Raw genomic sequence first — 23,665 nt, 5'->3', positions numbered from 1 at the left:
GTCTGATGTTCTCTATTGGATTTTTGGCGACCCCGTTTTGATTGCATCTCTCCCTTTTCTGTTCCTCTGCTTACAGTTCCTTCTCGTTATCAAGAAGTTGTATCCTTGCATAAAATCTAGAAGTGATAAAGGACAATATCTCGGTAAGTGATTCAATCTTTTTTGCGTTTGACAGTGATTTATACCCTTTGGTTATGTGTTTGGGGAAGAGACGATTTTCTTTTTTTTTCCATTTCGATTTTTTTAAAACATTGGTATTATTATTATGAAACCTGAATTTATATTTTTACTGATTCAAATAATAAAACAAATGTGAAAATTCGCATGCTTTATTAAAATGTTTTAATTTCAAATACATTTTCATACAATGTAACATAAGAATTTGTAATAGCATGTAACACAGTTCCATACAAATGCATGTTTGATTGCATATAATGAACCTAATTTTGATGGCAATTATACCTTTGCATACTGGGGGAACAAATTTCATAAAAAATGTACAGGCCCCTGTGCTATAGGCTATATTTATAGATGCGCATCTCGTGTGTGCTGCATCCACATTGTTGATTGTTGAATGCTGCCATTAGGAAAGTAAAAAAAAAGAAAAGAAAATAAAGAAAAAGAAAAAACAGTTCATGCTTTAACTGAGACAGTCTATGAAATCTGTGGTATAGCAGTGTAGTGATTTGGATGGTGATTATGTACTTTTTTACGTACCCATTTTTGGGGCTGCTCATGCGTAACATTTATTTGCAGAGTCTTTGAAAAAATCGTTTGACACCTTAAATAATTGCTAAGCAAACGGTGACTCGCAACACAGTAAGTCCCACGCTAAAACAACATTCACAACACGTTTTGCCATGTAAATAAACATTTAAACAACAACATTAACAGCAGCTCATTAATTGTTTTGCCAAAAGGCTACTGGAGCTATTTGTTGTGTTGTTGTATGCCGTATATTAATTTCAGGGGCACAGAAATCTGAAAAAATATATAAATAACATCCATTAATGGCAATTTTTAAAGACCAATGTCATATTAACGTAACACGATTTCCTCTTTAAATTGTTCATGCAGTACTAATTGTAACTGACAATGCAAAACGCGAAAACCTTTTTTTCTTTTCATATAAAATAAAATACTCCATACAGCTGGGTAGAAAACGTAATCTGTAAAATCTATACAATTTTAATACTCCTTTAATGTCCTGTTTCAACACAGACATACATTAGACTTAAAATCCTTTCAATCGAACTCATTAATTTTAATTTCAAAAAGGAGTATCCAGGGATCCGCGAGCAGTAGGATAGATTGTCCAGAAGTGTAGTTTTGTTTATGGTTTCTCGAGATGCACATCCATGGAAATAATGTACCAATGCTGCGGTTGTCTTTGTGGTTTTTTTTTTTTTTTTTTTTTTTTTTGCTATTCCATTGGAAAAGAAAGATAAATGTAACATCCATCACCGCGCAGCTCAATATGCTGTCCTTTTTGAAAATTACCAATATGATTCCCAGTCCATGAAAACCAGCATGCCATAATCCGAACTGTAACATTCGACCAACTGTCTGAAAATAACAGTTTGTTAATGTTTATATCACAGCTGAAAGATGGCGAAATGGAAGAGTAGAAATTGTGTTTTCTGCATTTCGTTGCCTCAGCCCACGTGTTAGTTAATTAGTGCCCTTTTAAGTGGCTCCCCATTGGATCCTTTTAGCAAAGGTTGCAAAATAAGGAACAATGCCGTTTAGTAAAAAGTTGCAGACACCTACATTTTTGCCTTGTGCCTTCCTCCCACACCGTTGGTGATGCTCTCTATTCAAGCACCTAGAAGAAATGCATCTTTTTAAAGTTGCCTGTTTACAGCTGCCTGTGTATGGTGGAAGTCATAAATCTTACGTAGCCATAAACGACGGGGGTAGTGTCCTGAATAATAAAAATAGAGAGAGAGAGAGTAAGAGAGAGAGGGAGACGTGGTGTTTGGCTTAAGGAGAGAGAAGTAGCAATATCTCTTGAACACCTTCGTGGTTTTGTTTTTCCTTCTTCTTTTTTTCTATTTTTGCTCCCGCGCCGGCTTTCTTCCTCGTTTCCTTTTCGCGTTTTTCCATTCTGTCCTCCATCCTTAAAGGATATGTTGATATTTTTGTGCTTTTAGTAGCCTACAGTAAAATCAGAAGAAACTCTCTCGTCTATTTTTTTTAACGTGCACGCGCCACCCATGATACTCGCAGAACTTGTGTGACCAGGACTCGACAGAGCTTCTTAATATTAAAAAAAAAAATCTTTCTTTTTTCTTTTTTGGTGATTAGTTTTCACACCCCTCCCTCAGGTCTCAAGTCCGCCTGTTGTCTGTTCTCTTGTTCTTAAACCCCCATCTCATTGGTTTTTATATTTTGCGCATAAGTTATTATACTAGTTGGGTGTGTTGGCAGGGATGTGATGAAATATTAACAATACAGATAGAATGTTGTTTCTGCCTCAAGCTAGAGGCAAGCAAGCGCTGAAAACGTACTTCCTGGTAATTTAATATACACCGGTAGAGTAAGAGAGGGAGAGAGAAATGGGTCCTCTCTGCTATAGTTGCCTATTAAACAATGTTACTAGAGAGTTGAATCACACAAGTGAAAGAGACTCGGGGAAGAAAAAAAAAACTCTTCAGCTTCCGTTATAGACCCTTATCTTGTCCCGAGCGCCTGCAATTAGCATAAGTTTTCACTGGTGACGCTGTTTGATGGGGATTAACGCTTGCGCCTCTCACATCCAGCCTGCTCCGTTATTTCCAATAGCTGGAAAGGCCTGGTGTTGACTACATACAATAACCTAGCAAAGACGTGCAAATAATACCAGCAGACCCCGGGCCCCGACATGAGACGGGGAGATGTTACGACGAGTCGGGAGCCCACCTCGGATTATGATGTTCAATTTTGCGCCGTGAGGAAAAGGCGAGGGGAGATTGAAGGCGAAATCTGAGGCCATTGTTATCTGCGAGCAGGGCGTACCAGTCGACAGGGCGGCCAGGAGCAGTGCTGCCTGTCCATTTGCAGCCCCCCTCGCATACCTCAGATCTTTCATGCTAGACCGTCTCCCCCTTTCGCGAGCCGAGGGGAATCGTCCAGCAGCGCCCGCACTCTGGCGCGGGGCAGCCGTGCTCGAGATACCCGGCGTTTGACGCGCGTTGTCTGGCTGGAATATCGAAACTGGTATGAGCTTTGGGCTTTTTTATTGATTGCAGCGTGGCCGAATGTGGAAAATATGATGCCTGCCCGAGCGTCTCTCGTCAGAGGCTAAGGTAAGCTGGTCTGAAATAGGCTATCAGTTTGTGAATGGCGGTATGTGTGTCCTAGTGATTTATGACCGTATGACTCCAAACGCGGTTCAAGAAGAGTTCACAATGCTTTAAGCTTCCATTGGAACTGGAGCTTTCTTTTGCTACCTCTAAATAAATGCACCCCATATTGTGTTATCTAGTCCTATCTTAACAAAGCAAATCATTTTTGGGGGATGTTTGTTTTCATATATGGCTTTGGTAGAAAAGCTTGCGTTTCATTTTTCAAGACTGAGTGTGTGTCTTTACTTGAGCAAAAAAATAAGGTGGTTAAATGTCGGTATTAAATATTCAAATGATTTTAACGATTTCAGCAAATGCTTCGATTGGCACCATGGTGTATTTTCATTTGATATTGAATTTGCACGTTCAAGGCCTATTCTTTCCAAATGCAAAGACTATGGGTGTCTCTAATCGAAATATTTACTTACTATATTTTTGGGGTTTATATATAAGATATCCTTTAGAAATTTACATAAATATCAGGTAACTTATTTTCGAATAGCAAAGATGCGCCCAAGCAATGTTATGTTGTTTTTGTTGACGTTTGGGTTGGTCCTGCTCCTACTACGTCCGCTCTCGACTCCGTAATTGTGTTAGGGTTGGATCTACAGAAAAGTTGGTTATTGTGTTACCGTAACAAGAGGGCCAAGACATTACGTGTTCCATTTAATGGAACTGCGATATGATTTCATATCTATTATGCCTGTTTTTATATCCCCCTCTTCCTCTCCCCTTTCTCTCCCCTGCACAATTCCTTAGAGTAAATGATTAGGATTCCGGCCGTCCTCTTCGAAGATAAATGACCGACATTTGTGACGTGTTGAGACTGAGTCGATGTCCAAAAGCTGTAGCTCGTATTTACGCTTTATACAACAGAAACACAAACCTCTCCTCAATATTTACAGATTTATGTCTAAATAATGGAATATTAATTTAGGATTAGAAATATATAAGGCAGATAAGTGCATTTTATAATCAGAAAGAATGGTCTTTTCGAGGATACCGACTATTCCAGTTCATGTTAACAAAGGATTTTTTTCTTTACGAGTTGAGCTTCTACAATAATGTATTTATGATCCATGAAGCTTATAATGTTAGTTCAAAATGTTAATGGCAGCTTTCAAATGCCTTTCCTTTTGTTTTTAAACAAACAAAAGAAAAAAAATACACATACTGTTTTATAACAATATAATGTCAGGATGATTCATTCTGATAATATTTCAAAAACACATATGCTAGTTTGTGGAACACTTTACTGCTATTATTATTATTATTATTATTATTATTATTAGATAGATAATTATAAACCAGTATTATTCTTTTTTTGATCAAATTTTTTTTTCTTTTCTTTCCTTTGTTTTGTATTTGATTTTCGCAACGAAAGCAAATAATTAAATTAATAAACAAGCACAAAACGCTAAACTGAGTTTATGTAAAACAGGCCTTCGTTACATTTGTTCTGCATGTGTATATCCATCGAAATATAACACAGCATTAAAATACCATTTTAGTCTTCCCGTCATTCTAGTACATATATGTATCATTCATGGTAATATACACATAACTAATTTTAAATTCCCAGCTCAGCATACAATTTGCAGCTATGGAGGAAGGACACGAAGTAATTACAAAAATTGTATTGCCCACTGTGAAGTGAACTTGCAAGTATCTGATAAAACAAAAGCCACAGTAGTCCTCCTAAAACATCTTACGCAATATCTTGGCTTCCCCTTAGTCTTTTTAATAACATTTGCTACCCAGGCGAGTGAGTGAGAATAAATGCCAGGTGCCTGTAAGTGTTTGAGTGATCGTTTTCGCCCGGTCCTCTCAGCAACCTCAGAGCCAAGCTGCGAGGTCTTGAGCTTTTTAAAGGGCTGGATTTGTCTATTTCGGTCCAGCGACCATTATGAATAACACCAACCGAAGCTTCCGGTGAAGCTTTCCCTATGCGTTCATAAAGACCAGCAGCAAAGAAACACAATGCCGGTTTGTCAGGTTTTAATGTTGCCCAAATACGTTTGTTTGTAACTGGAGAAAGCCCTCTAAAGATGGCCTTTGTGTCGGAAGCAAGAGCTCTCATATGTCCGCAGAGCTCGCCTGTATTGTCTATATTTTTTTTCTTTTAATAACGCTGTGCTGTCTTTTGTGTATTCAGTCCTGTTTTAATTGCAAAAATGAATTGTATATATGAAATGTTTTTACACAATATCAGAAGCTCAGCATGATGCCCTAGTGTCAGCAATTATCTACCAATAACACATCTTAGACAGTGATTTCTAACATCATCATTTTTATAATAGGAGAGAATTTATTTATTTATTTTTTCTTGCATATCAGAAAGAACAATCACCACAACACAAAACATTTATTTAAAGGACAGAAGCATGATAAATCTGTATTAAAAAGTTCAATTTAAATAACATTCAGTAGAAACAAAAATTTAATTAAACAATTTTGAATAAATGTAGTCTTCCAGTTCCAACCCTTATGTGTGGTTTGTTATGATGTGCACAAGAGAGAAAGTGAGAGAGTGGGGGAGAAAAAGAGAGAGAGAGAGAGCATCTGCAGGCTGCGTTGTGGGAACATGCTATTCATGTCATGGTGTCTTTCAGTGCAGTAAGATGGATTTACCTCGCGCCCCTCTTATTATGTGCCTCTTATAACCTTTCAGGTCAGCTTCCAAGAGGCCATTGGAAAGAGACCGTCACGTGACATCTAGTGCCAATGTTCTTCCAGAAGGTCGTCAGGACCCTGGTAGCCAGTAACTCGATTTTTGGAAATGCAGAAAACGACCTACTACGACAACTCGACACTTTTCGGAGGATACTCGTACCAGGGGGCAAACGGTTTTGGCTATGATGCCCCGGCACCAGCCTTCCAGAATTCAGCGCATCTTGAGGGTGACTACCAAAGGTCTGCATGCTCCCTACAGTCGCTCGGCACCAGCGCACCCCCACAGCCTCAGCATGCCAAGACGAAAGAGCTTAATGGCAGCTGCATGCGGCCCAGTCTGCCACCTGAACATCACCCACCGCCCCAGGTTTCCCCTCCTCAGAACGCTGTAAACGTTGCTGCCTCAAATGCCACCCAGCAGCCAGGCGGCAGCAGTGGTGGCGGGGCCGGCAGCGGGGGCACGGCCAAATCATCATCCAAGTCGTCCTCTCTGGCCCCAAACCCAGCTCTTACGAAGCAAATCTTTCCTTGGATGAAGGAGTCACGTCAGAACACCAAGCAAAAAAACAGCTCCCCTAGTGCAAGCTCAGCTAACGGTGTGTTTGCCAAACCCCCTCTTCTCTTCTCTTCTGTTCTATTCTCTCCACTTCTCACCCTTCTTGACCGAGACAGATGTTGGCCAACATTATTGGCTTGAAATGGGATACGTTAGGGGTGGGACTAAATCAGACCATGCTCATTTAAAATGTTTTCAATATTTTTAGCGATTGGATGTTTATCAAGGGGACAGGCCAGTCTATTTCAATGTATTGTACAACCAAAATAATTCTCAGAATTGTGATGATTATATGATTACACACTGAATATTTCTGACTGTGAAAGTGTCAGAAGATAAAAAAAAAAAATCAGTACACAAAGATTATTGTTCAGATTTTAGATAGCAGCAATGCCACATCACTTGTCATACATAATAATCATGTCCAGATAACAGAAGGTTTATCCCACAAGCCTCTGAATCTGCATGTAGAGGTTTCTATCGTCTTAATCCTCCCTGTAAACCATTCAAAAGACAAACCATGTAGCAAACACACCGTTGCCTAGTGCACAGTATGAATCTGGCCCTGGGCTTTAGTTGTAATGTGATTTACATACACAAGGTCAATATTAGGGCATGTGTCTCTTAATAAATGCCAAAGTTATGAAGTGTTGACAACCAATATCAGGGGGATAAGTTTTTCATGGCCGGCTTTATTAGTGGGAACGATGTATTCAATTTCCGTGTGGAGTAATTATGTTTTATTTCATTCTCACCCCAGCGGAGAGCAGCGGTGGTGAGAAAAGCCCTCCGGGTTCTGCAGCTTCCAAGAGAGCACGCACTGCTTACACCAGCGCTCAGCTGGTGGAGCTCGAGAAGGAGTTTCACTTCAACCGATACCTGTGCCGGCCGAGGCGCGTGGAGATGGCCAATCTGCTTAACCTTAGTGAGCGGCAGATCAAGATTTGGTTCCAGAACAGGCGGATGAAGTACAAGAAGGATCAAAAGGCGAAAGGCATCGGCTCGTCCTCAGGGGGGCCGTCCCCCACAGGAAGCCCACCTCTCCCAATGCAGTCCTCAGCTGGTTTCATGAACTCTATGCACTCAATGGGCAGTTATGATGCTCCCTCCCCACCATCTTTTAACAAGCCGCATCAAAATGCATATGCCATGTCAACAGCCTATCAGAACCCAATGAAAGGTTGCCCCCCCCAACAGAAGTATGGAAACACTGCACCGGATTATGACCCACACGGGCTACAGGGTAACAGTGGCACCTATGCGACACCAAACATGCAGGGTAGCCCCGTGTATGTGGGAGGTAGCTATGTTGATGCCATGCCTGCCACTGGGCCTTCTATATATGGCCTCAATCACCTACCACACCACCAGTCGGCAAGCATGGACTACAATGGTGCCACACAGATGCCGGCAAACCAGCACCATGGACCGTGTGACCCACATCCGACATACACGGATCTGTCTGCGCACCATCCTTCTCAGGGTAGAATCCAAGAAGCACCCAAGTTGACTCATCTGTAGCAGGTTTGGACAAAATAAAAAACAAAACAAACAAAAAAAACAGGAAAGACAAAGAAAAAAGAATAAAGGAAGACAAGATGAAACAGACTAACCCATGGGGCGATGCAATGGGGTTGAAAAAGATGATCCAGTGGTTTCTTGCCATGACTAGAGCACCGTTTGTGTCAATGTTGTCCTTCCATTCACATGTGAACATACCTGAATTTAGTATCCATAGGTCTAAATACCCCTTTAAAATGACACACTTCATGAACAGTGGCTAGTTTATGCCAAGGAATAGACTGTCTAGTTGTATGACCTCATTACATCCTCCTAAATGTTTGTGTACTTCTTCAGCATTATCGCTGCATTCCTCACACTTTGGAGGGCGGTACGGTATAGCTTACATTTAAACTTACTGGTGCAAGAAAACCACTGGATTGTTTTCGTCCACCACCCTTATTTCACATACCTCTTTTTTTAAACGTCTCAAAAAAAAAAAAAAAAAAAAAAAACAGTCGATTTTTTTATTAACTTGTTCCCAGCAGACTGGCACCTTGTCTTTAGCAAGACACGGTGATCAAATTATTCATTTCTTTTAAGTCCCTTTTTATACTATGCTACCTATCACTATTAATGAGAAGTGAATAGAATTGTTATGGTTTTGACACAGGGTAAAAAAGAAGAGTTGAGAATACTAGTAAATTAAAGTTCATTCCCTCGTTCTCAACTCGCTGCCCCTCCCTCTCCCTTTCCCTCTCCCTTATACTCCTTCCCCAGTTCTTTATCTTTCCCAATCTTTGGGTTCGCCTACATTAGTCCAAACTAATATGAAAGGCCCACATTTTCTCATGTCTTGACTTAACGTGGAAACAGGGTATATTTGAACAAAAATGCATGTCCGGGAAACCAAGCTACGGCGCAGACGTCTTTGTTTACGCCTAATGCGCTCTCGTCTGGGCATCATTGTTGCACTTAGAGTTTACATTTAATGGGTGAGGAAGAAAAGTAAATCTTATTTTGAATCGGAAGACCTTCAATCAGCGTCTTTCGCTAAGTGTGTTCAAGTGAACATTCATAAATATATATTTATTTGTTATAGCCAGTTTAAATACTTTCTTTTTTGTATTATTTATCCCCATGTATTTATATCGATAAAATGTACTTTTTTAGTATCTACCTGTTATAAAAAGACGCTGTGTTCTTGTCATTGTAACAAATTAATTTTTAGTTCTTGTATTTTAGAGATATGTAGGTTTATGTTACCCTTGTATAAATAATGTCTTGACTTGTACAGGGGGCGCAAGAGTAAATCAAACCGTTCCCGCATAGTCGAGATTTAGACGAAATATAGCGAAACATTTTGAGAACTTCATTTGTCCTTTGTAACTACTTTTATTTCCTTGTTAAGAGTTGGTTGTTGAACAATTCTTTAATAAAATGTTATGTTATTCATTTCCACTCTAGAAGTTCATGAGTTTACCAAACAGACTCACACGATTATACAGGCAAAGACTGAAGGGGGTGGGGGTAGGGGTTCCTCAAGGCCTGTGAAAGAGCCCTGGAGGCCGCGCCTGCAATGGTCACGTGAAGGGAGTCCAATAAAATCGTCGAACACTCTTCTTACTGGTTTTGGAATTAAAACAAATGATTACAAATAATCTCAAGTTTAAAGAAGAAAGATACAGATAATAGATGACTAATCATAATTTTGCTTGTTGGGTCTCCATCGATTATTGTAGGGGGAAAAAAGAGCTGAGTTGATGTCTGTGCTCATTTATTAACAACATATTTGATTTTCGCATGCCCAAGCTTTAGACAAAGAAATTCGGAACCGCGTGAATACAAAATAAACAAATATTACAACAGTGATAACATGAAATAATTTCCATGGCATGCAAAAAAAAAATAAACTACACCAACGCGGCATTTAGCGGTTTGCATTTACCTTTGATTTTCTCAACATGTGTTTGATTAAAGGTTTCATACGGTTACAGACATTTATACTACCTTAATGTGTCTAAATATATAATAAAAACATAAAAGCTATTAGAATAAAAAAGGGCACAAGAAGCCAATTTTTGCATTTTAACTTAATAACACAGAAAATATACAGTCACATGAAGGTAGTCGAACGTAAGGTATCAAACAGTCAAATATTCTTACTTTTACATGCATTTTAGATAGATAGATAGATAGCTACAATATAGGATATATCTTAAGAAATGAATTAAAAACCGTTGTCCTCCGATGATATAAATCCCTTTAAGCGTTTAACGCAAATAGTTGTTCAGTTCGTCCCAGAATATTATCATTATTTTCCGGTGGAAAAAAATAAAATAAAATCACTGATCACTTGACATTTTTTATGCTAGTACTGTCCGAAAAAGTAACATAAAATCGCACAAACAATAAATAAAAAGAGAGATTATCAGTGCGTCCCAGTCCCTCGCAGTCAGCTCCGTTCTGTAAGGAGGGCCTTTCAGATTGACCCCTTTCCGAAGTGCCCACGGCCTACAGTTTACTTTGTATTTCCTTTAAAATTCCCAGACACCCACACAGGGTTACAGCCTATCTGTTTCCACTGTTCTTTTAGACAAGAAAAATGACGAAACGAAGCTCGGGTTGCAAATCCGAAATACTGTGAAGTCGAATTCAGATTACAGCTGGCTGCAACACAGTTTAGTTTTAATCTCTATCGATGCGACGCGCCAATAGAATGTATCCAATGCAGAAAATAATTCTGGGGGAAAAAATCCACAGATCTACGAGGGAATAATGGGGGTTTTCTTTGTTGTGATCTTGGAGGAAAAAGGCGAATTCTTGAGGGTGGCTGCTGTCAAGCGCTTTGCCGGCGAAAAGATTGATCACCCTTGCTGCATTTCTACTCATGCTCTAAAAATATCTACCCCCTTTTCCCATTCGTTTTAAACTTTGACGCAACCAATTTTGCTTAGATTTTCATCAACTAACATTATATTGTTCCTTTCTTCGTCCAAGGTGCAATAGAAATTCAAGTCAAGACATAAGCAATTTCCATTTTGAACGCGACCTTACGATGAACTTTTAGTTGTGGTCACAGTCAACAAATGTTTCACACACACCGCTAACAACTATTTTTCGTGCACCTTCATTTAAATAATTAAGCAAAATATTTACAGAAATATCATTTGACAATTCTCTGACCTGGATTTAGTGCAAACTTACGCGCTTTAAGGTCCCATTTTTCAACAATTCTTCAGAGGCTGTGTTAAAAAAAATCTAATTAAAGGTAAACCCCAAAATAATGTATTTGTATCGTAATGGTTGGGAATCTCCTATTCGGCAAATGTGGCGGACACTCTCGCCATCACTCTTGTACATCCTTATTTATGTGCTTGATAAAAGAAATATTTCTACACCTCCCTACATCTCTTGTCTGTTACTCTTGTCAAAACTTTTAAGATTAATGACTCTTGATTGTAAATACGCAAGAAGCCATATTGTGGATCAGGCAAGGCCTGTGAATTACATCACTGGTAGTTCTGCATTTGGATTGTTATTGTCTAACATAAGAGGCCTGCACTACCTCTCACGACAAAACAGGACTGTCCGAACACATGGCAGCCGAGAGCCTTTTTTTTTAAATTATTATTTCGTCCGTGTTACAATACGAACTGAATTATAATACCTTGCTGTATTTTATCAATTCAGACAAATATTGCTTTCTTTTGCCACCAGGCCCCGAATTTCGATTGGCTGAGATGAGTCATGTGACCAGGAATTGGCTGCAATTTCGCCCATAGTCTTCAGTTTAGTAGACCCTGGTCCCCATACGCTAGTAATATCACCAATATACACAATTATTAAAGCCCGCAAATGCCGTCATAGCAGGAACGCAAAATAAATCCTAGCCTTTTGGATGTTATTTTTTGCGTATGTTGGTGTCGCTGGACGCCCTTTTTGCCCAGGCGAAGCGATGAATTTTGAATTTGAGAGGGAGATTGGGTTCATCAACAGCCAGCCTTCCCTTGCAGAGTGCCTGACGTCTTTCCCCGCTGTCCTGGAGTCATTTCAAACTTCATCAATCAAGGACTCGACAGCAATTCCACCTCCTTTCGAGCACACCATCCATAGTCTGAGTCCCTGCACAGGCAACCAGGCGCGACCGAGGAGCCAAAAGCGAACTGCCTCCAATGGCCTCCAGCTCCGGACACAAACAGCACCGCCGACGCAGCACCAGCAAGGCCCGGCCCCGCTGTCGGGTAGCGCGCCCCTGGCCCACGAGTTCCCATGGATGAAAGAGAAAAAATCCTCGAAGAAGTGCCCCAAGCCCGGAGCCACTGCTGCTGCAGCAGCAGCCTCCCCTTCTCAGGCATCCTCCGGATACACAACCGCGGGACTGGAGTCCCCGACAGGTACGTTTATCAAAGCAGTTTATGAACGCGTTTATTCTGCATTTTGGACAATTTCCCCTGAATGATTCGGGACTCAGATGGCAATGTAGCTGAAAATCTATAGATTTGAATTACCTGTTATTACAGCCTAAGCAGCATTATTACATTGTGATTTCACATGCTTGGAATTGTAAGCAATTAAAAAAAAAAAAAAAAAAAAAAAACTGCCCTTTTTAAATTTGTTCTTTGTCCTATTTTTTTGTATGTGATGTACGGCATAACCTGCTTTGGATGGGTTAGCATTCGAGCTCTATGTATTTAGGAATAATTGTATAATTTCATCTGATGTCTACATTTCAAGCATCATTAAGCATGCTTGATTGTTGTGCAAACATATATATATATATATATATATATATATATATATATATATATATATATATAATTCTGAAAGATTACGATATATATATATATATATATATATATATATATATATAATGTCTTTAAAAGATAAAAAGTCATCCCCTCCCCCATTTCTTGGCACATACACAAAACTGTGCACATTCTGAAAGATTACGTTGCCATCCTGCAGATAGTAGATCTTGATCTATAATAACGATTTAATCGCAATTGATGTCAGCTGAGACTCGATATTTATTCATAACCACGTTTCATGGCTTGGGGAGCCATTTTGGATAACAGTATATATCGTGAAAGCTGTGGAACGCAACAAAATATGGGGCTTGCTGAAATAACGCTTGTACACCACTCTGGTCTATTACCACAAGACATGCCTAACCATTGCAGTCATTGCTACATGACAAGCCCAAACCACATGGCTGTTCTGCACTGGGATTTTATTGTCATCTGGACAATTTCTCACATGAATTTCGATGACTTCGCCTTTTGTATGGGACTTATTTATGTTTTGATTCTTGCAGAGGTTCAAGGTGTACTGGATAATGGCAGCGGTTCACGGAGGCTGAGGACCGCATACACCAACACGCAGCTACTTGAATTGGAGAAGGAGTTTCACTTTAACAAATACCTCTGTCGGCCCCGGCGCGTTGAAATAGCAGCACTTTTGGATCTAACCGAGCGCCAAGTCAAAGTGTGGTTTCAAAATCGACGCATGAAGCACAAAAGACAAACTACGCACCACCGGGACGGGCAAGAAGGCGAGCCCAGTGGTTTTGAGCTCCTGGAGGGAACCGACGCTGCTTCACCGTATTCGAGCCAGTCGTTGGAAGTATCTGGTTCTGGCACCGGTTCTGCAGCAGTCTCCGAGAGTGAGACTTGCCTGACAGCCGCCTCCTACACAAACAGTGCGGACAAAAGCCAGCCCACGCCTGAGGAGGGCCAGGCGAACCAGTCGGAGCCTGCATCTGTTCCTGACACAGCGGTTCACTCCCCCCCGTATCCAACGCCTACTGCAGATAACCCCAGCACAATGGCTGAGGGCCGAGCAGCTGGGCCAGAGCATTCGTTCACAGAGCCGCAGGATGCCACCTCTCTACCCGATTTGAATTTCTTTACGACGGACTCCTGCCTACAGATTTCGGACGCTTTATCGCCGAGTTTGCATAGCTCACTGGACAGTCCAGTTGACTTCTCCGAGGAAGATTTTGACTTGTTTACGAGCACTCTTTGTACTATAGATTTGCAGCATTTACAGTTCTGAACTATTATGACATCACAACGCATACAAGAACAATCGAACTCCATCTAATTGCAGTGTCATGAATGCTTCTCGACCGCAACATTCCTATAATAAGATATTAAAAAGTGAAAAGAGACATCTACCTAAAGAGTTTTTTTTAAAACAAAAAAGGCGTGAAACAATGCCTAAAAGGAAATAAATTGCCCATTATTTTGAAAATACGATGATGTAATCTTTTTGAATACACATCGGGATGGCCCCTGTCGAAGTTTCAGGTATTTTATTGCCTTTTGATTATCAGATTTTAGTTTATGTCGATTAACAGATGAATGGTTGCGGACTTTTTCAGTGAAACTCAATCATTGGAATCTCAGGAATTGTGTCAGACATAAGAGTAGTTGAACTGCTTTTAGGAATTCTCCCAAGGCGGGCGTTGTCCCTATTGAATAATTTTAGAACTAGTTTATTTATTGAGATTCTTTAATAGTAAATTTCAAATTTATTTATTGTACGTTATTTTCATAGTTGAAATAATAATAATAAATAAAAAAAAAACATAAATTGGTGGAGCGAGTGTGATTGATTCTCTAAGCTTTAATGAACTCTTTTATTAAAAATGTTTAATATTCGAATATAAATCAAGACGTTAATTTTAAGAATTTGTTTTTCCTTGGTATTGATGTATTGGGAGGAAACCACACAATTCAGTCCACAGGCTGAATTAATGTTCGAAGAACGTTATTAAGCGTATATGCAAAAAATAATTCTTATAGTACTAATTGTTATCATTATTATTAGCCTATTATTATTATGTTACTATCATTATATTGTGATGAGAGCTATTCTTTGTTAGTATGTTATTCTTACGATAAAGTGGTGGGAACTGCATAAGCTCAAGAAAAGAAAAAAAAGCTACTAAACTTGTAGTAAAATTCAAAATCTTTATTTTAAACAAGCAATAAATCGACTAATCTTTTTAAACAATGCAGCAAAAACAGTGATTATCATGAACTTGAAATGAAAATGTAAAACAGTATAGGCTATTTTTACAAAATCGGCTGTGGTTGATAACATGAGAGGTAAAAGGCAGCAGCACGGATATTATTTATTTTTAGAAGGAAAAAAAATAAAAAAAAATTGCGGGATAATCTGCAGGAGGGTCAAGCGGTTGACTGGGCTGTGGGCTCCCATGGCTGCACGCGCCCTGATGCAAAATGGCGCTCGAAACACAATGAAGGATATGAACAATAAAGCGGCAGCCATTATGGATAGTTTAGGCTGCTGCTGCGAGCGGGATGCTCCAAACTGGCTCAATGTCAATTAAAAACATCAGTTTAAACAAACACAGGCCAGAACTGTATCAGTTAAAACAGAGATTTTTTTTTTTTAATTAATATTATTATTATTCAATATCAATTATTAGAAACCTTATTTAACAGCTGGATCTGAGCTCTTATGGAGATCGTCGTCTTACAATATACTGTGGTTGATAATAATAATAGTAATCATCCTTATTATTCACATCCTTGCTTTAAATTATTACAAGACTGCAAGAGTAAAACCTTAAACCACATGGCAAAAAAAAAAGCCCTTCATAAATATGATTGCATATGTTATTATTCCTATTTGTCTTTGACCTAGATAGAATGTAGGCTACACAATGTTTCCCTCACCCAGGTCAGACTTCTGTTATATCTCTATTATGAATTTGAAGCAGCAAGCAAAACAACATTTCAATGCAATTTTAATGTCTGAATAGGTATTTTTTGCTTGGTTTACATGAGCAGTACCAGTAAATGACCCCTGTGTGTGTTGAACAGCTGCTCTGCTCATATTACTGGAAAGGTGGATCTGGTCACAGTAGCACTATGGCAGCTAGAGTTTAACGCTGTGTGTGTACAAGAGCCACACACTGTATCAATACACTCACCTGCATGCGTCAGAAATAAGGACAATTGAATGATATACAATCTCAAGCAAAAGCTTAAGTCTGCTGTTGTGTCAAGAGTAGAAGTGTGACATATGGATAAATAAAACGACAGATGTCTCTTGTGCTGATGAGTAAAAAAGGAGTGTCCATGTCAAATCACCAAGTTTGATTTCCAGTATTCAGTTATTTCTGGTTTAGGTACTGGTTTGGGATTTCTTAATTTCCTGATGCCAGCATATACAGACTTGGTTACTCTCTCATTTCAGACATCTGGCCTACTTCTGTTTAATTCACCTGAAACAGGTGAGACTTTACATATCAGCATATCTCCAAACAAGATAAACAATGTCTTCCCTGCCCCGAGGCCACACAAGTTTGGTAAATATTATTTAAAAACTCTAGTCATGATTTTTTTCCCATTAGCCTGATAATTTGAGGTGTGGCTGGGTCATGTTTTATCTCAGTCCTTATGCTTTGTTTGGTGGCCTGCCAGCTCGTATTTATCAGCACAGCACTTTCTGTTTATATATTTCGCAGAGCACAGTACTTTGGGACAGTGGAATCTAAAATAAGGAGAGGTGTGGTGGCATAGGGATTTTCTCACATGAGAAAATGGGCCAGTGTTTACAGTGGTGCATCCTGGGTAATGCAGTGCCTGAAGCAGTGGTGGGACTAGCCAAGATTAAAGTGGAAATGTCTCCTGCCCTATTTCAGTCAAACCACCATGAAGGCTCAGTTTAATCACTGAAGTGGTTAGGAAACCAGAGTACTTTGTCATTGAACAACAACAATAACAATGGTAACAGCAAAACATTATCTTAGCTTATTTTAGAATGGCCTCATAAGACTTTACGGTTAGCAATGTAAACACATCGTATTGGATTGTGAGCTCTGTAAACAGCTCCCTTTGTAGTAACTCTTGTATTCATTTGTTTAGCAAAGACTCTTTGTTCATAAAAGCCTGGGACTACACAGCTACTGGTCATATGCTTATCAAATGAAGCATTATAGCATGAATGTGGATCAAAATGGTAACTGCCAATTTAAAAAGAACCTCAAAGATATTAAAGCAATAATAACACTGAGATGCGCCTCTTTGTGCTCTGAAAACAAACAAAATCTGTGTTATTACAATGCCAACCGAAACCTCTCATGTGACATTTCATAACGTGAAACATTTCATAGCTTGAGCAGTTCAATTTGCAGAACTTGTTTGGCATGCTGCCTTAGCGCATTTTACTGAAAAACAAGACATCAGTTTCAAATAAAGACTCAATTTTTCAGACATTTAGCCATTCTGTAATGTGTAATAGATTGGTTTATATACACTGAAATAGATACAAAAAGAAACGTGATATTTTCCACATATACAGACATTTCAAATGCATATAGACTAATCATTATATTATGTTTGATAATGACATAATAAAGAGGTATTTTAAAGTTTTGGTCTCTCTATTATATATCTTCTATGTAAAGAATGCTGACAAATAGTAAAAGGAAACTGCACAAAGTAGAAATACTGAAAACAAAGCTTTCGTGGCTTGTACACACAAACCTAACTATAGCATTAGCCATGTAGCTATCTGCTAATTACTGCATCTCTCTAAAGGAAACAGAAGCTGTCAATGAAAAGTAAATAAAGTGATGGCCAAATAACAAGTCAGCCACTACAATAATATCAATTGTAATCCAAAAACTCAATGGTTTACATTATCATTTAGTCTGACTGATCACTATATTCACAGAAATAAAGAACACACAGTTTTGATAGTGCTGAACCTTAAAGGGTTAGTTGACTCATAAATGAAAATGATGTTGTCTTTTACTCAAGTTGTTCCAAACCTGTATGAATTTCTTTCTTCTGATGAACACAAAAGAAGATAATTTGAAGAATGTATGTAACCAAAAAGGTGATGGTCTTTCATTTTTCTCCCATATTGTGGAAGTCAATGGGGTCCAACAACTGTTTGGTCACACACATTCTTCAAAATACCTTCTTTTGTTAAACTGGTACAGGTTTGGAACAACTTTGAGTAATGATCACAGAACATTCATTGTTGGCTGAACTGTCCCTTTAAGTGAAACTGCTGATAAAACCAATACACTCTCATGGCATTTTGTAACTTGTAACTATTTTATGTTTGGGTGAATTGGTGAATAATTCATCTAAATTTGTATTTCATAGATATATTTTTGTACGATCTGCTAACACTTTGCCACAGAAGCCTAGGGGTAGGGTTAAAGGTGGATGGTCATGCTTACTGTATCTAAAAATCGTGATTTCATAAAAAAAAAAAAAAATGATACAAAATCACTACCTTGTAAATAGTTTACTCACAAGATCGGCAGGAAAACAGTTTAACATCAGGCCAAACTAAAATAGTCTGTAATAGACATCTCTTGCAGTATTCATTCCTTTTCAATGTTTAAACAATGAAAATAAAGTAATCCTTCAGCATGTTAACATTAGCAGTATGCCAAGAAAGCGCACTGAAAGCATGGTATACATTTCAAAATGTTTTCAAAAGACAGCGACAGCTGGTGATGCACAAAGAATGAGACGCCCTGTATATTAGCTCAAGACCTTACATGTCTTTCTGCACCAACTTTAAAAAAAAAAAACACTACCCTGTTAAATATAAAACTGCTTTTGACTCTGATATGCTTGCAAGGTTTAATCTAGAAGTACTTTGTTAGTCTGTGATTTCTGTCTGTTGACTCAAGTCATTAATGTTAGTGCACCTGAATTTTCAATGACCAGAACTCTTAATAAAATTAATTTAGAATAAAGGTTTTCTTGGAACTTAAAAGTAAAAAAAAAAAAAGAAATCTTGAGAAGGAATAAAGTCCTTATGTGTTAAAATGACAAAAGCATTTGGAGAGCAGCATGATGTGATGCTGCTGGAGTTTATGGCATGCTGATCCCCTCCTTTAACAGCAGAATCAGACACAGGCAAAAGCATATGAGCTTTTGTGTGCTTGAAGCAGACCCTTCACAGCTGTCCATATCTTCTCAGAGGGTGAGGGGGCATTCACTAACACTTGTACAGTATCTAACAGCAACACATTTTTACCCTTAACCCTGCCAACAAGAGAATGTGCCGACAATACCTTGGAGCAATCATGCTCTGTTCTGCTGCTATAGTAGACAAGATGACAGCTTCAAGTCACCCAAAAACGTAACGTATCCAGTGACATTCCATTGAAGGCAGCTCACAGGCCAAAGCAGGTGTGCACTACATGCTATCAGTCTTTGCACTGATTTACAGTAATAGTTAATTGCTAATTGTAATTTATTTATTTTTTTAACACTGAAATCAGGATTTTAGGTTAAACTGCATATGAATGTAAGGGAAGTGTATACATCTTTGGTCCTGCAGCTGGTCACCATTGTTAAAACAAGTTTACAACAAATTTAAAATGGTCCTGAAGTGTGACAAATGATTATGAAATTCTTCTTCTTCTTCTTCTTCTTCTTCTTCTTCTTCTTCTTCTTCTTCTTCTTCTTCTTCATATTCTATTAAATATTAGCTCATAAAATATCTTTAAAAATATATATATATTCATACACTATATAATGCATTTTTTGAGCTAATATTAATAGAATAATGGGAAAATATGATTTTAGTTTTGTGCTTTTCAGGAACAGCATTTCATACTGTCACTTTAGATTAACTGAATGCATCCTTGCTTAATTAAAGTCTTAATTTATTTTAATTAATGTCATGGTTTCTGCAAAAATATAAAGCAACTTAACTGTTTTCAATATTGATAATAATCAGAAATGTTTCTTAAGCATCAACTCATCATATTAGAATAATTTCTGAAGGATCATGTGACACTGAAGACTGGAGTAAGGATGCTGAAAATTCAAGGGATAGTTCACCTAAAAATGAAAATTCTGTCATTAATTACTCACCCTCATGTCGTTTTAAACCCGTACAACCTCCGTTCGTCTTCGGAACACAAATTAAGATATTTTTGATGCATTCTGAGAGCTACGGATACGAAAATATGGCGCAGCTGACACAGAACAGCATACGCTGTTTACGTTCAGTGGATACGCTCCAAAATGGTGCTAGGGTCAGTTAAACAATGACAAAACTGAAATTGTCATCTTCGCCTCGCCAGATAGGACCTCTGACAAAGTTAATCAGTTTGGTTCCTCAAATGTTCATGACTGTGTCAAAAATCTTTGGTGTCATTTTTGATTCTAATTTGAGTTTCGAAAAGCAGATTATTGCTATTGTTAAAAGTAATTCCTTTCAGCTAAGATCTATTGCCACAATAAAGATGATGCTCTCTAAGAAAGATCTTGAAACCGTTATTCATGCTTTTATTACCTCAATGTTGGATTATTGCAGCTCTTTATACCTGGGTTTGCTAATTCAACTGTAAATTATCTGCAGAAGGTTCAAAATGCAGCAGCCAGGCTTTTGACTGGCACGAAAAAAGTGTCAGCATATTACTCCACTGGTTACCGGTTAGGTCCCGGATTGATTTTAAAACTTTGCGTTATGTTTATAAAGCTTTACATGGTCTTACCCCTCAGTATATCAGTGATCTTCTTGTCCTATACTATGTTTCAAGATCCTTAGGTTCTTCCAGTCAAGTACTTCTCTCTGTTCCTTGCTCACGTTATAAAACTAAAGGTGAGCGGCCTTCTCAGTGACTGCTCCCAGACTCTGGAACAGTCTCCCTCTCTATATTAGATCTCCCCCTTCTGTTTATACTTTTAAATCTTCATTAAAAACTTATCTGTATTTTCTATGCTTTGACTGGTGGTGTTTATATTTTTAAACGTTTTCAAGGTTTTGATCCAATGTGTTAATTCTGTTTTAATATTGTTTTAATACCTCTGTACAGCACTTTGGTTGCAACTTCTGTTGTTTTGAAATGTGCTTTGTAATTTAATAAACTAAACTAGGGTCAAGCGGAGGAGACAAATTGTTTAATACAGTTGTTATTTTTGTTTTCTTTTTGTCACAAAAAAAATACTCTCGTAGCTTCGTAGCTTTTAATATTTTAATTTGTGTTCCAGAGATGAACAAAGGTCTTACAGGTTTGGAACAACATAAGGGCGAATAATTAATGACAGAATTTTCATTTTTGGGTGAACTGTCCCTTTCAGCTTTGCATAAAATATATTCTCAAAATATAATTAAATAGAAAATGGTTATTTTAAATGATAATACTACTTTATAATATTACCATTTTTACTGTATGTTTTGGTCAAATAAATGCTGACCTGGTAAGCTACATGTATATATATAGTAAATCTCCGCAAGGACTTTTTTGTAAATTGAGCTTCAGCTTTCTGTGGTTTTTCTAAGGGATCGAAAAGTGCACCATATTAATGCAATTTTCAGTCTCTTCTAAAAAGTGGGAGATGGAATATCCACTCAGAGAGTGCCTATCATATTCCATGGCTTTCTATGCAGACCAATACGGTAAAGAGGTAATGAACAACATATAGAATGTCATGTGACCTCCTGAAAGCTTGGAATAGAAGCAGAGTGCTTTAGCCCACAGTGAGTACAGTATACTCACTTATCATATTTAGCTGCCTACAACATGTAAAATTCACAATTTGTTTTGCCTCAATGAGGCACTGCAAATGTCCCAGTCACACAAAGTAAATAATTGACTTTAAGGCGTTTTATTGACATTATACAAATACGATGGTTTGTAATCTGTAGAGATGCAATGATAAGCATATATCAATCATGCAGAACGAGAGATAAGAGCCCTGGATATATATTTATCAATACATCAAAGCAACAGCCGCTGAGTAAGCAGCATTAGCCTCAGGCCACTCCATGAAGCTGTACATTGTGCATATTAACAATCTCGCAAAATTGTTTGTGTATGTGTGTGCACGACAAATACACTCACAATCAACCTACTAGTATGGTTGGCATGTAAGCTGTCAACCATAAATGGACTCCGCACATTACAATTCATCTCATAACAGCATCAGTGGTGACTATGTGTGTTGAAGACACATACATTTACCTAATGTGTGACTTATCAATAGCTTAAACAGTCAAACTCAAGCTTTAGAAACTGTGAACTTCGAAATCAGTTGACCCAGCACGGTGCATCTACATACATACTTGACCCTTATACCTCAGCTGTCAAGAAACCAGGCCTGTGGTGCAAAATTTCAAGCAAAACACGCAATGCCTGTAAAACAAAATATCAAATACAGCTTTTTGGGACAGTGCATATTACACCTCTCGATTAAGGATGAGCACGCTAATAAGACTTCCATACCATAATATAGGCTGTATGAAATCTAAAAGGGCCTAAAAATTTAGTTTTGTAAAATAAAAATTGTAAATGTTTTAAAAACATTTTTTACCTTCTCAGAAATCTTTTTTTTAAGTTTGATGTAAAAAAAATCCTCATACTGATAGGTTTTAATGTAATAATGCATGTTAAATGCTATACTAAATGTCTGTGACCAATGGCATGAAACTTTAAACCAGTGACTTTATGAAAATGTGTGTGTACATATCTAGCAAAAGTACTTAAGATTTAGTCACACATGGGCAACCTCCACTTTGCTACTCAACCACCTGGAATGACAACATCTGCCCAGAAAGTTTACATCTGATTTGCCTATAGTTGACAAAGAGAGAGTGCCCTATGATAGATTTGACAGCGAGAGGTTAATTTTACATAGGCGCATGGAGAGAAATATTGAATGGTATGTGTATAATGATGTGTTGTGAAATTCATCAATAAAAACAGACAAATAATGTGGATACGGCACCACAAAAAATGACTTCATAATTGCGATTTTTGACTTGTGTTCCAGTTAAAATAAAAAAAAAAAAGATAAATTTAGTTGCTTGAGAAGCAACACTACATAATATATTAATCCTTTTCAGAGGACGATTCATGAAACTATAAAAAAGATAAAAAGTGTATAAATGCACTTCAAATAAATGCATATTATTTGATAGTTTTACTAGAAAAACAAGACAAAAAATAACAATTTGGAACATGAATTTTCTGTGGTATTGTTTACAATAGAAAGCTAACATATTGAAGACAAGTTTCTGGATTTATCTTAAGGTGGTGAAAAGTTTTGAGAGGCTAGAGATGGATGGAGCAATGTTTTGATGTAGACAGAACAACAGAATGATAAAACGACGATGATAGAGCAACAGAACGATAGAGCGATAGAACGATAGAACGATAGAACGATAGATAGATAGATAGATAGATAGATAGATAGATAGATAGATAGATAGATAGATAGAAAGTATGATGGACATTTCAGAGAATAAACATGATATGATTTGGCTGAAGCATTCGTTTGATACTAACCTGAATGAGGTCAAACCTTTACACGTGAGATTGTGACAGTCTAAACCACATCAACCTACAGACCTTGCATGGCCCCATGTTCTCGGTTTGCCGAAGAATAACAGCCTGATTTCACACAAACTCTCATTTTTCTTTTTAGATACGCCTGTGAAGTACAGTATCTGAATCATGTCTACAGATCTTTTGCATAGTATGTCTAAGAGGACATTAAGATGATTAATTGTGCCCGCATCTGCTAAATATTTGATTTATTGAATGCTATGGTAATATGTTTGCACTGGCAAATTAAGTGTGCACACATAT

General features: G+C 38.0%; 2 protein-coding genes across 13 annotated transcripts in view; both read left to right on the top strand.

Annotated features, from left to right (window-relative positions):
- Positions 1–9,170, top strand: part of LOC109098098 (homeobox protein Hox-B3a) — a 52,274-nt gene extending 43,104 nt beyond the window's left edge. For 10 of the 12 annotated variants that reach the window (XM_042720723.1, XM_042720721.1, XM_042720722.1 and 7 more), the window contains 3 exons: positions 77–143; positions 5,998–6,595; positions 7,316–9,170. In XM_042720723.1, coding sequence (XP_042576657.1) covers positions 6,106–6,595; positions 7,316–8,076 — 1,251 coding nt within the window. In that variant the 5' untranslated portion in view covers positions 77–143; positions 5,998–6,105 and the 3' untranslated portion in view covers positions 8,077–9,170. Of the gene's footprint in view, positions 1–76; positions 144–299; positions 3,288–5,997; positions 6,596–7,315 lie in introns of those variants that run through there. The other 2 variants (XM_042720731.1, XM_042720732.1) reach the window with 2 other exon arrangements.
- A 203-nt stretch (positions 9,171–9,373) lies between these two features.
- LOC109089360 (homeobox protein Hox-B2a) lies at positions 9,374–19,445 on the top strand. Its single transcript, XM_042720719.1, has 2 exons — positions 9,374–12,452; positions 13,373–19,445. Exons 1-2 carry the CDS (start codon positions 11,957–11,959, stop codon positions 14,110–14,112), a joined length of 1,236 nt encoding a protein of 411 aa, XP_042576653.1. The 5' UTR covers positions 9,374–11,956; the 3' UTR covers positions 14,113–19,445.
- The last annotated feature ends 4,220 nt before the right edge of the window (positions 19,446–23,665 follow it).

This window comes from Cyprinus carpio, chromosome B3, assembly GCF_018340385.1.
Source record: "Cyprinus carpio isolate SPL01 chromosome B3, ASM1834038v1, whole genome shotgun sequence".
In the NCBI taxonomy this organism is placed as follows: domain Eukaryota; kingdom Metazoa; phylum Chordata; class Actinopteri; order Cypriniformes; family Cyprinidae; genus Cyprinus; species Cyprinus carpio.
The sequence above is the reverse complement of the archived record's forward strand: the minus strand, read 5'-3'. Positions and strand labels throughout refer to the sequence as shown.